At 41.3% G+C, this 14721-nt stretch overlaps 1 protein-coding gene across 1 annotated transcript in view; it reads right to left on the bottom strand.

Annotated features, from left to right (window-relative positions):
* The window catches only part of AHR (aryl hydrocarbon receptor), an 89085-nt gene that overhangs the window by 60602 nt on the left and 13762 nt on the right, over nt 1-14721 (bottom strand). Inside the window, exon 2 of the mRNA XM_075271422.1 lies at nt 10425-10612. Coding sequence (XP_075127523.1) covers nt 10425-10612 — 188 coding nt within the window. The remainder of the gene's footprint in view (nt 1-10424; nt 10613-14721) is intronic.

The following is a 14721-nucleotide window of genomic DNA, read 5'->3' as shown; positions in this document are numbered from 1 at the left end:
ACAGTGCTAGGTTGTAGTTAAGAGGCTGCTAGTACACAGCATGAGGCAAGAAATCAGTTAACCAGCCAATCAGGAGAATTCTGCTCAGCTCCTCCCTGGTCTATAGAGTTGTATGTGTGAGGCTGAATACCGAAATAGAATGTCAACATACAGTTATATTGCACTCCACACATACAAATTGTATATTCTCAGACACTTTTACTTATATGACCTGGACCATTGTACCAAATAAGCCCTCTTACCTCCTGTGTCCCCATATTTTCTCATAGATTGTAAGCTCCTGCGTGAAGAGGTCTCACTCCTATTGTCTGATATAATAATTCTTTGTCACATTGTAGTCTGTTCATGTACCCTCAGATTTGTAATGTGCTGCAGTCTATGTTGAAATGATATAAAGGTAGTAGTAGTAGTAGTAGTAGTAGTAGTAAGATACAGAGCACGAGAACAAATTAATAAAGTGGAGGAACAAACAGATCTCCTTAATAAAGATACCGAATCTTACAAAGTCTCTATAATGCACTATTCACTCATGAAAAGTTGTTTAGAACCGAATGACAATCTGCTAATGTGATGTGCAGCCATGGAGGAAAATACCAGAAATATCTGAAATATCAAAGTGATAAATGACTGAGCTAAAAGGGGCTGTCCTCTATCAGATCAAAATTCAGAGACAAGTATTAGAGTTTGTATAAGGGAAAGCTGTACAATTCTCCAATAGACTTTCCTTACAGTTTTCTAGATCTCTGCTAGATGTCATTCATTCAGCTTAGGGCGGGTTCACTCTGCGCCCGGTCTCCGCTTTCGAGTTTCCATCTTCTGCCACAAGAAACTGGGCAGGAGATGGAAACTCGGCGAACAGCTTTTAAACCCATTCACTTGAATGGGTTTGCAAAGTGGTCGACCATGTGCGTCTTCTGCCTGTCCGCGGTGAAGCCAGCTTTTTTTTTACCGGACACAAAGTCTTGCATGTCCGACTTTGCGTGCGGCTAAAAAAAAAAAAAAAAAAAAAGGTTTTGCCGTGGACAGGCAGAAGAAACACACAGGCTGTCACTTTCCAAATCGCCACTTTGAAAACTGACCGCCGGGTTTCTATCTCCTGTCCAATTGCTCGGGGCAGAAGTTGGAAACCTGCCGGATTGCGCAAACTGAACACCAGGCGGAGATGTGAACTCGCCCTTACAGTCCATGGCCATGTGATGGACACGCAGGTGCAGAGCTCGTTACAGTAATCAGACATCTGCCTGGTAAGGAGCCCTGTGCTTGGTAAGCAGATACGAGGACATCAATATCATAGTCCCAGATCACCCCTTTAAATTATGGCATTAATTCATATGCAAATGACAGGAAAGATGCTTTGGGATGTGTCTTGCCTGGATTTGGTCTCAGCAGTAGACTACTAAGCAAAGCATTTTCTCCTTATTTACGTATTAATAAGATGCCAAAGATGAATAAATGGGGCTCAAAAGAGGCATTTGGATACTGTAGACTCAATTCTACACGTGACTGGCATTAGGTTTACAACCAATTTGCTGCTGACAGACTCCCTTTAAATAGAATATACTCAGCTTTTGATCGTCACAAAGTTTTATGATGGCAGCAGCACAGCAGGGATATAGCAATAAGAGCGCTTTTAGGAGGGGTTGCATCCATAGTCATGTTATACAGGGGCATTATGTGTGCTGAACATAGGCTACTAGAGAATCATGACTTGTATCCGCATATATACACACCGTATACACTCATGACAACCAGTCTGAAGTCATCTGTTAATAGCATTATACTGCCTCATTTATGCTAGATCCTGTATAGGCAGAATAAGTGATGACCTCCTGAGGTTATTATGACTCAGGCTATAAACCGCTTCCACATATTAAAGCATCGCAATGATATCACATGACATTTGTAGTTCAGGGAGTTCACTTGAAAGTCCACAAACTATGACAGTACAGTACTTATCCCGTCTTTCAAGTGGAACACTAATCACTTGTGTAGATGGCTTCTATCCATTCCGAGAGAATACAATGCAACTTTAAAGAGGTTTTCCGGCCCAAATAGCATCTCTTATCTACAGGTCATCAGTAGTGGGGGTCAGTATCTGTTCGCTGATCTGGTAGGGATGGGATTGTGCAGCCCTGCGCCTATTACTTGGGAGTTACTTCTGACCTTTTCCACTGCAGAAGCTTCCAAGGCCCAGAATCAGCCTGATCAGCGGCTGCATGGGGGTTCCAGGACCCCCTACCAATGAGATGCTAATGGACAGTCGTTTGGGTAGGCCATCAGTATAAAAAATAAAAATTTCGAAGACCTAAAAAACCCCTTTAACAACCCTTTCACAGAATAAAATAAAGGTTTTTGCAAAAAGGGGTGCCGTAATCCCTGTCAAGTCTTCGAATTCATTATCTGTTCAATTCCCATGTTAAATGGAGGGTGAGCTCAATGATAATTTGGTCAGGACGCCATAAAAATTACAATAAGCTCAGTAACATAGCATTATCTGCAATAACTAATGCTAGGCACAGGTGGCCCAAAGTTGATAGCACAGGGCATGCATCCATTATATACTCACCAACAATTCCCCTCCCCATCCATCATTCGCCATGCTGTAGACTTCATTGACATCCTACTCAGAACAGCTACCGCTGACATCACACAGAGTGAAGGAAAAGTGGGCACGATTATAGTAAAGACTGCGGCCACAATCACGACTAGTCAGTTACGACTGCAGGACCATCCTGCGACTAACATGGTGAAAGGCACTGTTAGGGTAAGTTCACACGGAGTGATACGGATAGCGGATACGGCCTCAAAATACTGACCAATCTGGGCCTAATCTGGAGCGGCATCCAGTCGCAGCTACCCGTATTTTGGACCGGAACCTGAGGCGGCCTCTGCCTCAAGTTCTGGTCCAAAAAACCCTGTGTGAACTTATCCTTATAACTTCAATTTCTTGGTCCTAATAAAACCTACATGTTTAAAAAGGTATTTCTATAGAATTGTGTAGGGTCCCTTTAAGGCTGTGAACAAATCTCATCAGGATCATCACTTCATTCCTTGGTATTTTGTAACTCTGCACCCAAATTTAAGAAGTATGAAAAAAAAAAGTATTGGCAAATAATGCGATGTTTTGTCTGCTGAATCCTTTGGAGGTATAAAGGCCTGAAGAGCAGCGCTCAGAAATGAAGCTTTCATTGATAAATATTTGGACTGTACTTCAAAGTCTACGAAACGCCACCAGTCTGTTTCATAGCTCTCAGCAGGAGAAAGAAAACCAGGTCATATATCCTCTGGAGGCTCCGGCTAGGAGGCAGCTGCTGCTAGATGAAAATGGAGAAAGTTGAAGACCAGGGATAGAAAATTGTTACTTGGAAGTCCTTCCCGGTTAACTTGACTTCCTTCGCTTTTGTATTGACACAAACAGGCAAACAAGACAATATTAAGCGTGCACTCAGACAACACATACGATTTGCAGGTTCTCTTATTTCCTTTCTGAGCTGAGAAACAAGAGCCGAGCATTGTGGATTTTATCCATTTAGTGCAGAGATGTCAACAGCTGCATGTGACAGGCGCCCGACGAACAGGGAGCAATTCTCCAGTGCTGACATCAACTGCAATGATGTCAATGTCACCAAAACAAGCATGTAAGTCTAGGGGACACAGTCTGCAGCTGGTCCCCCGCGTGCTCCTACAATACTTTTATTATTAAAAAGAACGGCGTTTATGAACGGAATAACAAATTCTATTTACTGATCTTATACGACACCCATACATTCAATTCTAGAGAAAAAAAAAAAACTACAGGACCATGATGCTTTGTAGTGCAATATACGGGGGTTTCAAGGGGTTGTCTAGAGGATCAATGTCTTATTAAAGACTCAAAATGGCACTACCAGAATGGGAGCAGTGGGAGAGTCTATGACTTTTGTGTCACTCTTGGGGGGGCGAGAATGATCCAGCAGTCATCCCCTTAAGGCGGAGTTCAGATGGGGTTTTTTTGGTCAGGATTTTGACGTGGAATCTGCATCAAAATCCTGACCAAAAAACGTCACCCATTGAAATCAATGGGTGCCAGTCATTTCTTTTTCCCATGAGCAGCTCGTTCCCTGAAGAAGCGACATGCTCTTTCTTCAGGCGGATTCCGAAGCCGGTTCAGCTGTGGACATCCGCCTGAAGACACTCCCTCTTGACTAGGCCCATTCATTGGGTCTAATCTGGAGCAATGTGCCGCGACTGGATGCCGATGCACTGCACTGGCATCCAGTCGCGGGTACTGTTTTTTTGGTCCAAAATCTAAGGTGGCCTCCTAGTCAAATTCCAGACCAAAAAAACCCGTCTGAACTCAGCCTTAAGGCCCACTCTCATGGAGGAATTGAATGTAATCTTCGACCCTAAATGGGAGTGGATGAAAGACTTTGCCGAAATTTCCAAGCAAAATTGTAAAGGTGGGACACAATGCTAAGAGCAGTAGGAGGTCAAGCAAAGCAATGACAATGACCTGAACGGCCCCTCACCGTGGGCTCTGCAATCACTGACTGGCCCCCGTGGACATCAATGATGCGACGGACGACCGCACAGACCACCAAGGCCAAAAACTGGCTGTAGTAGCTGCATGAGGGTAACTTAGATCATTACTGGATCAAAGGATATGGAGACCCCCAGGGTACCACCACAAAGAAGGAGGGCGGGTATCACTACATTTTAGATTTATCTTTTCATAACTTTTTTTTGAGCCGGAAAACCCCTTTAAATAGTTAAAATATTGGCCTTCAACTTATTTCAACTCGGATCAAATGTTTTTCTTTAAAAGATATCTATTGTTACTGGCAGAAAAATCGGCTTCCTTCCAAAGCAGATGATATGATTGCACATTTATATTTTACTTTCCTCAGGAATTCACACCCCCCCCATTCGCATCCTGTTATTCACAGACTGCTTCATCTTAACTCTAGTTACAGTCCTAGCAATAAATAGAGGCAGTCATGTAAACCAGGCCCTCCGACTGACAAATCCCTATACACTGACCTTCATATAGCATGGCGGTAAATACTGCTCAAAAGACTTCATTTAGTAGTGATGGATAACATTTACTTATTATAGAACCTGGTCAAACCCCAGAAAGCGGAGCCTGTTAGAAGTATGAACATGTCAGGATCACATACTTAAAGGGATCCTATCATTAAAAACACAATTTTTTGTGACTAACACGTAGGAGTAACCTTAAGAAAGGCTATTCTTCTCCTACCTTTAGATGTCTCCTCCGCGCTGCCGATCGATATAAATCCCGTTTTTTTGTCGGTACGCAAACGAGTTTTCTTGCAGTACTGGGGGCGTCCCCAATGCTGCGAGAGAACTCTCCAGCGTTGCCTCCCTCTTCTTCAGGAACGACATCTTCATGCGTCTTTACTTACTGTGTAAGTGGCCATTTTTCTTGTGGTCGCGGGTTTGACGCGTGAAGAGGTCATTCCTGAAGAAGATGGAGGCGGTGCTGGAGAGTTCTCTCGCAGCATTAGGGACGCCCCCAGTGCTGTCTGAGCGCTGGGGCTCGCCCCCAGTGCTACGAGAGAACTCATTTGTATACCGACAAAAACCAGGATTTATACCGAATGGCAGTACGGAGATGACATCTAAAAGGTAGGAGAAGAATAGACTTTCTTTTCTAGACTACAAACTTCTGGCACCCGGAGGCTGAAGCAACAGGTGAAGGTTGCAGAGTTTAGGTGTCGGCCTCCACAGACCACACACTGAAGAAAAAAAAAAAACATGTGTCTTGGAAAACCCCTTCAATATCTTGACTTCACAATCTTTTTAGGCCATGCAAAGCACATTACAGGATATTACGCTATATACATATCTACAAGGATATCAGTGCCCACCCACAGATGTGTAATGCTACACACAGCCCTTTTGTAGTGAGAGTAATAAGGGACAGCTGCAGTCGACAGCTTTCATTTCGTTGCGTACAGCTCAATGTGTCAGCTACAGCACAACAGTTAAAAATGGAAAATTTCACCACAAGATGTCCATGTGTGGGCTTAGCCTTACAGTGAGCAAAGGTTATGCTGACAATGCAAACTTTTTAGCTCTGAATCACACCCCCCTGCCTGACATTACAGTGCTTAAAGGGATTCTCGCATTAAAAAATAGTTTTTAAACTAAAACCACGTATGACTAGCCTTTAGAAAGACTATCCATCCCTTACCTTTATTTTGAAGATCCTCGCTGCCGCATTCTGAATTTTTCTACACAAGCATACTGTGTAAGCGGCCACAAAAAACTGGCCGCAGACATGAGCAATCAGCCCTTTAAGCTAATTGTGCTCAGAAAGCACAGGGGCGTTCTCCCTGTGTTCAGAGCACAGCAATGTTATCCATTCCAGTGCCTTCGCTGTCTTCAAGGTCTCTTCCTCTTCACTCCTCTTCTTACACGAGATCACCGCATAATGCCAAACTGCGCACATCCGTCGGCCATTTTGTGGTGGTCTTGTGTAAGAAGAGAGGTGAAGAGGAGGAGACACAGAAGACAGGCATTGCAGGAATGGATAACATCGCTGTTCTTAGAGCACAGGGGGTATATGCCCCTGTGCTTTTTGAGCACAATTACCTTAATGAAGAATTAAAGAAAAATTTAAAAACGTCCACGAGGACCTTCAGAATAAAAGTAAGAGATGAATAGCCTTCTATGTGGTTTTAGTTTAAAAACTTTTTTTTAATTATAGAATCCCTTTAACCACTACATCAGGCCTCAAAACAGCATTGATTGCTCATAAATGGTGGGGGTTAGAGAGTAAATGCCAACTGTGCTGGAATTAATGGAGCAGCGCCTACTCACGGATGCCAAGAACTTGATTTGGGAGAAGATGGTGAAAAGTTCTCTTAAAGAGTCTGACCGGCTGTACAAACATTTATTTATCATGCGCAAATGCAAAGTAATTACGGTAGCTTTAATTTTGTAAACTTCTCAGATGGTTGGATCTGTGATCCTCTAAGTGGAGCTTCTGCTCTAAGTTACAACTTTATGACACAGACTCTGGTGGCAGGGAACTTTCTATCAGGTTTGTGACATGTTCGAAGGGGCCGGCTATCCGGATTGTTTCATTAGTTAATCCAGTCCTGTTCTCATTTGCTAAATCCACAGGAAGGGGGACGGATTTAGTTTATGAATGGAGCCAAACACCCCCTTCATCATCATTGCTGACTCAGACATAGGTGAATAGCTAAGCCCTAAGATTGCTAGGGACCATAACTCCACCATCTAGATTGCATATCCTTATGACAGACCAATATGGTGAGCCCTGAAAAACCCCTTTATGGTGCAAGTAAACATATTTACTTTTTCATATATTAGTAGTGCAGGTGAAAGAAACCAACTTTGCAATATAATTCTCTAAAGAAAAGTGACTTTGCCATGCATTTTTTCTGTGTAATTGAATTTAGTCTGTGCTCCATACAGAAGCAGTGTAAGTTTACACAGAAGTCTATGGAGGAGAGGGATAGGAGTCCATTTACTGAATTTAAGTCATTTCTGTAAAAAATCTAGATAGTAATTGATTATAATACTGCTGAACACAAAGTCTTTATTTTTACATTTGAGCACAGATATACTGATGTTTTCTTGTTTGTGCTGAAATCCCCAAAAAATAAAAAATTATCTATATTATAATATATGAGTAAAAACAGCCACTTGCACTCCAACCTGAATACATAAACATCACGACATAAACATCCCCTCTCAAAAATGTATATGTATATATATGTATCTATATATCTCACTATTTCATTTGAAGAGGAAGTCGCAACAGTTTTCTAGGCACAATGTTATTTAGTATATCCCGGCAGTAATATTATCCAGCATATAAGGGAATACAGTTGCAGTTTGCCATCTGCATTACATTCTTTTCAATACCGCCATTATCTTGAGTTATATACCTTCTCCTATTTTTTTGCAGAAATAAACGAAACTAGGCCTAGAGCAAAGCAAGGAAAATGTCAAAGCTCCTATACACAAGTACAAGTCTTATGCTTACAATTACATGCATGTGATGTAGGGTAATGACTTCCAGTTCCTCCGAGGACGCTTCCTATTACACAAGGTATATTTTACTTCTTATTCACATACCTTACACTAAGCTAAACTAAATGGAAAATTATACTATAAAACTTCACAACACACCCAAAGCCTATCCAAATATTGTCCGCTTCAAAAATTATACTAAATACTGTTCTGCATAAACCTTTTAAGGAAAGGAAAATAAATCTGTAAGCAGTCTTAAAGGGCTTGATCCATCTGGAAAATCTTTTTTAAAAGGGGTTATCCAGGGAGTTGTTAAACAGGCTGTCCAGTACCCAAACTTTTTCTAAATATTCATGCCATCTGCAGTAAATTTGTAATATATTGCTATAACCAGAATGGTCCATTTCTCCCATTTCCGATATAGTCATGTGACCACGTGGTCCAGTGCCTCACGCTCCTCTAGCGCACATGCGCCCAATCTCTGGTCTCTATATACAGGAAGAACAGATATCGGACACATGTGCAATAGAGGAGGGCACTGAGAAGTAGACAAGTAATGCTCACAGGTCAGGGCGGGGGAAGGCTAGGTGAACCCACATCAGTGAATGCAGACACCACGCCAGGACAGGGATGAGCAGGTATATGTGACATTGGTGCAGCAAGTAGAAAAAGTCTGGGTTCTGGACAACCAGTTTAAAACACTTACATGCCATTGGTTCTATTTGGATGGTACCTTTGATTTTTAGGTTGGTTCCGACCCTGGGTCACATGATTAGAACCAGCATCAGAGGTCCAGCTACTCCTGTGTTCAGTTATGGGGACTGACAATCTAGGTTACAATAGTAAAGTGAGACGGGTGTGAGGGTGCCATCACTTGCCAGTTCTAATGCAGGGTCAGATCCAAGGCACAAATAGAACCAGGGGAAGTATCTAAACACATTGATAGTAATGTATAAGGAACACTGTGTGGGAGAAGAGTCACTGCAAAATCCAGCTTTTACTCTGGTGAACACTGTGCAAGTTATTCTTTTGAATGGACACTGTGTAATACCACATTTTACCTCTAGTGGCCACACAGGGGCTTTTCCTGGGGTGGGATTGTTCTAACAATAGATTATCCAGAGTAGACAAAACTTAGATTTTCAAAAACTACTTACACAAGATGTGGAAAGAAAGACTTACTCAACCATAGATGCAAACTCATACGTAAATGTAAGATATACATGGAAACGTAACATTCGACGTATGAAACTTACTTTTTAAATGTAAAGCAAATATGAAAACATATATATCACTGGACTACTTATGTTGTCCTGGCATTACCCACTTAACACTACAAAGAGGTATCTAGTCTACCTAAAACAAGATAAACCTAGTGAAATACACAAGGAAGCCAAGACAGTAAGTTATCCTCCATGTAAGACGCTCATCCTCTAGGACCATGATGGCGAACCTATGGCATGGATGGCAGAGGTGGCGCTCAGAGCCCTCTCTTTGGGCACCCATCTGTGCAGCAGATTATACTGTGTGGGGGCCACTGTGCAGCAGATTATACTGTGTGGGGGCCACTGTGCAGCAGATTATACTGTGTGGGGGCCACTGTGCAGCAGATTATACTGTGTAGGGGCCACTGTGCAGCAGATTATACTGTGTGGGGGCCACTGTGCAGCAGATTATACTGTGTGGGGGCCACTGTGCAGCAGATTATACTGTGTGGGGGCCACTGTGCAGCAGATTATACTGTGTGGGGGCCACTGTGCAGCAGATTATACTGTGTGGGGGCCACTGTGAGGCAGATTATACTGTGTGGGGGCCACTGTGCAGCAGATTATACTGTGTGGGGGCCACTGTGCAGCAGATTATACTGTGTGGGGGCCACTGTGCAGCAGATTATACTGTGTAGGGGCCACTGTGCAGCAGATTATACTGTGTGGGGGCCACTGTGCAGCAGATTATACTGTGTGAGGATCAGTGTGAAGCAGATTGGACTGAGTGGGGGTCACAGTGGAGCAGATAGCTCTATAAAGCCCCGTTCGTATGACCATATTTTGCAGGTCTGTAATTGTGTGAAATTGTGGATCCGAAGATCATTAAGGTTAAATTGCCGCGTTGGCACTTTGTGATAAATTAGTGGGTTTTGAGTTGCAGTTTGGACACTCAGTTTCTAAAAGGTTCGCCATCACTGCTCTAGGACAACCATAACAGTGGCCTAAGATGCTGACAAACCCAATAACACCACATGTAACCAAGATAAAAAAAAAAAACGCATAGAAAACCAAGAATCAATCATAATAAATGCAACCATCCTATAAACATAGTAAATGATCTCAAAGTCCACAACAAGCGCTATAAATAACCCAATATTGTGATCAATAAGGAACTTCCTTCTGAAGCGAGATAGCGTACTCATATCTTACCTTCAAAAAAGCCCTTGGCCCTAAGATAGCTGACACTGAGCCGCAGCACTGAAAGCTTGTCGAGTTTAGATATAATTTCCTGCGGGAAGGGCAGAAGGCTGGCCAGTCGGTCCAGTTCTGTGTTCAGGCGGTCTCGATGCCTCTTCGATGGGTTGGACTTAATTCCATCAGGCGGTGTGGGTTTAGCTCTGTATAAAAAGAAAAACAGCAAAGAACACAATAAGTTGGTGGGCACATTATGTAAGGCTTTTAGGCTAGGTACACAGCTTTATTGGTATTCCTGGTGTTCACCTCTGTTATAGAAGAACAACAAAACCAACATAAGTGGCAGATCAGTTTATAGATATGAACAGAACCCAACTGACCCCATTGACCATAATGGAATCTGGTGGGTTTCCAATAGAGAATTTGGCATTTTACTGTCACTTTTTTGATTTTGCAATGAAGAGCGAAATACATCATCAAGTAACCAATTTAAGACCGGCAAGTTGACCTCTCCTCCTCTACAGGTACATTTCATTATCGCTAAATCTAAAACCCAAGATTAAATACACATATTAAAAATATTTGGGCCTTTTCACGGTGGCAAATGTGAAAAAAATTGCAAAAAATAACCAAAATAGCAATCATGACTTGTGAAAGGAGCTACCCAGGCTAAGAAATTGATGCCCTATCCTTAGCCCAAGCCCTCAGCTGATCCACTGTTTTGAAGAGGCTACAATATTCAGAGACCAATGGACGTGACGTCACATGGCCAAGATAGGTCATCAATTTAAAAGCCCCAGAAACCCCCTTATGGATTATTTCTTGAGCTTTATAAAAGTAAAAAAAAAAAAAAAATCTAATATGTTTTCACTATTGCAAATAAACGAAGTGAACTCCTTCCAGTAGTGTAGCATATCTGTCATGGGATCCACGGCAGGGCTCCACTCACACGCTTGTGAGCAATGACACAGCAAACTAATGTTTGAACAAAGATTAGTTATTCGTGTTCTCATTTCTGTTTGCAAAATAATGTCCTCTAAGAGAATGGAAGGAACATGGGGGCGAGGGGGGGGGGGGGGGATTCCAAGCTCCGAAATAGGCACAGCTCTCCAGGTCTGCAGTTTGGGAGGAGAGTTTGTCTTTTAAAGGAATATAAAAATATATATATATATATATATATATATATATATATATATATATATATATATTTGTTTTCAACATGCAATTCAGCAAAGTTGAATTGTTGTGATGCCACATGGCCTATGAAGCAAAAAACAGCTGATCCATGGGTCACAGGTGTCAAATCTCTATGAATCTATCCTAAGGCGAGGTCTTCAATAAACAAGTCCAAGAAAACCCCTTTAAAGTTATAATAAAAAATTTAAAAAAATCACAATGAACATATCCCTTTAAATAAACATATACCTCGAATGAAAAAAAAAAAAAAAAAAAAATCTAAGAGAGTACAGGTAAGTGATCTCAAGAGTAGAAGTTAGACTCCAGGAAACTTACAAGGAATATAATTGGGAGGGAACTTAGCAACTGCTATACCACAGAAGAAGCCGATCCCTTGACAACTAGAGGATACATATTCCCCCAAGACAAGCCATATAGCAACATGAAATCCACAAGTGTACAAACATATCATTTACACCACAAGATATGATGGTGTCATAAGGCAACACAGTATACTATACTAAAGGAACATCCCTCCAGTGTTAACAAGCGAGTACATAAAGTGAATAGGAGGTTTGACTTGATAAATGATGGGGTGGAATAGAGTATAATATAGTATAATAGAGTATATCCTTGTGTTCATCTGGCAAGAAAAGCATTTTATACCCGTTCACAGCGTACAGATCCACAATGGGCCATCATAACTCCGAGAAGAAGAAAAAATAAAAAATACAATGCAACATTTTAACAAGGAAAGTCCTTCCACTTTATTCCAGAAAAGCACTCTCTTTCGTTACAGATTTTGCTGCGTTTCTTGAGCCAAACCAGGTAGTGGCTATAGAAGGAATTGGAGATATATAGGAAGCAGAGTATACTTCTCCCTTCTGCTCAATCCATTCCTGGCTTTGGCTCAAAAATGCAGCAAAAGCGCAAAAAAGCAGCTTTTCTACAAAATGAGGCCTCAGCCTAAAGCTCTGGATTGCATTCTTCGTTCTATGGCCATCATTGTCTGGTTGGTGGGGGGTCCCAAACTTACCTATAAGCTATTTCTTGGGACTGCGACTACTTGATGTTTTATATCAGTCCATCTACATGCAGACTCCGTTTACCTAATAAATACTTAATACATTGATATTTTGGAGAACTACTTAGCAATCCATGTGGTGACTTTCGCGGAGGTATAATGTGAAGACTCATGCACCCGGGAAAATTCTAAGACCCAAAGCATAATAAAGCATATTAATCTGAAATGTGCAGTGTCTAAATATGGCTAATCCTGACAATGAAACAGGGTTCCTGTGAAAAGTGAATAATTGATTCCTCCGCTGTTATTCACATACAGTGTATGGCGTTGGAGAGATTGGCTCCAATAGTTCCCATTGAAGTGTAGTAATGCTGCCAAGCCACTGCACAGTGTACTGCGCTATCCACTTCTGGCTCTATACACTGTGTAGTACAAGGAGAGGATACAGCCCTGAACAGCTGTTCAGTGCAGGGCCAGCTATCTGTCTCCCACTGATCAGATGATATTTATGGTCTATCCTACATAGATGCCACAAAACACTGCTGATCATACAAATTATTGTAGTGCTTAAATCGACAGAGATGCATATAGTGATGTACTTGCATAGTGCAATTTTAATGCATGTGATTATTATAAGCCCTCGCGGGCAGGGCCCTCTACCCCACTGTGCCAGTCGGTCATTGTTAGTATTATATCTACCTGTACATTCTGTGTACTGTATGTAACCCCCAAATGTATAGCACCATGGAATTAATTGTGCTATATAAGTAAACAATAATAATAATAATATACAAGAGACTTTACTGAATGGTGGCAGAGCACCTTAAAATACTGCATTTGGTTGCTACATTGGACAGCTATGGTGACCATTCATCTAGACAGGTTTGCAGACTAGAAAGCAGCCACATGTATCTGGTGAGACAAATCCACTAATACTTGTGTAAGAGGTGGGCATGCTTTTGCACAGTCCCCCCTGCTGAGCACACCTACTATATAAGTTCTGGGTTCACCAAATATACTACGTATATAGAGAACCTCCAGATTCAATCTCCTTCTCATATGCCAGTGGTCAGGGTGCAGGCCACCGATAAGCACTGTGCTTTGTACCTACATGTATATAGCTGATGCTGCCTGTCATTTAAGAAAGTGTTCCCCCTCCCTTGTTATTTTTGTCATTTTTTCTTCTTTTTTTTTTTTTGTGGGGGGGGGGATTAAAAAAAAAAAAAACAACTCAGTTATGAATTGGAATGTATGAGGTCTCCAGTCAATTTCCTGATGTACACCCTCAACAGATGCTGCTACATAGTGGCATCCATTGCCCATAGGCACCGGTGTTTATATAAAAAAAAAAAAAAAAAAAAAAAGAAATGAATATACAATATATATATATATATATATATATATATATATATATATATATGCTATTCTATTCTACAAAAAATAAAAAACTAAATATATATATATATATATATATATATATATATATATATATATATATTTAGTTTTTTATTTTTTGTAGAATAGCATAGTCAATTGCACTACTTCATACCACTAAACAAAGGTGTGTTGGTGTACAATCAATAGAAATTAAACGATCACTCTAACTCATTGCAGCTGCCATAAAACACCACACATACTGTTGTACTGTCTATACACATAAAAACGGAAGGATGAGTATGTGGCTAATATTACAGACCCCATGGATGCGTGGGGGAGGGGAAAAATATCTATTGATCTATTAGCTTAGGAAAATTTTAAAAAAACAAAACACACACACATGACCCAAATGTATGAGACCAACCAAAATTCAGTACCTTATGACCGTTCTAAAGAGATTCTAATCCAGAGTCTTGGCCCGACCATGGTTGGTGCTGATTATCCGCATTTATAGGACAAGCTTTGCCCTCAATGATGTGCCCTAATTCATTGTGTACACAGTTTTTATTTACTTTCTTCATCCAGAAGTGCTTTAAGGACAGTCAGAACTGGCTATGGAGAGCGAGAGTCAACGAAGCAGAAACATAATGAGACATGAAAAGGCCTAGTGATAAGAACAAACCATTACACATGCGGCCATTTAGAGGCTTTGAAGTGTGTTATGAGTGCAAAGGC

This window comes from Leptodactylus fuscus, chromosome 4, assembly GCF_031893055.1.
Source record: "Leptodactylus fuscus isolate aLepFus1 chromosome 4, aLepFus1.hap2, whole genome shotgun sequence".
NCBI lineage: Eukaryota > Metazoa > Chordata > Amphibia > Anura > Leptodactylidae > Leptodactylus > Leptodactylus fuscus.
The sequence above is the reverse complement of the archived record's forward strand: the minus strand, read 5'-3'. Positions and strand labels throughout refer to the sequence as shown.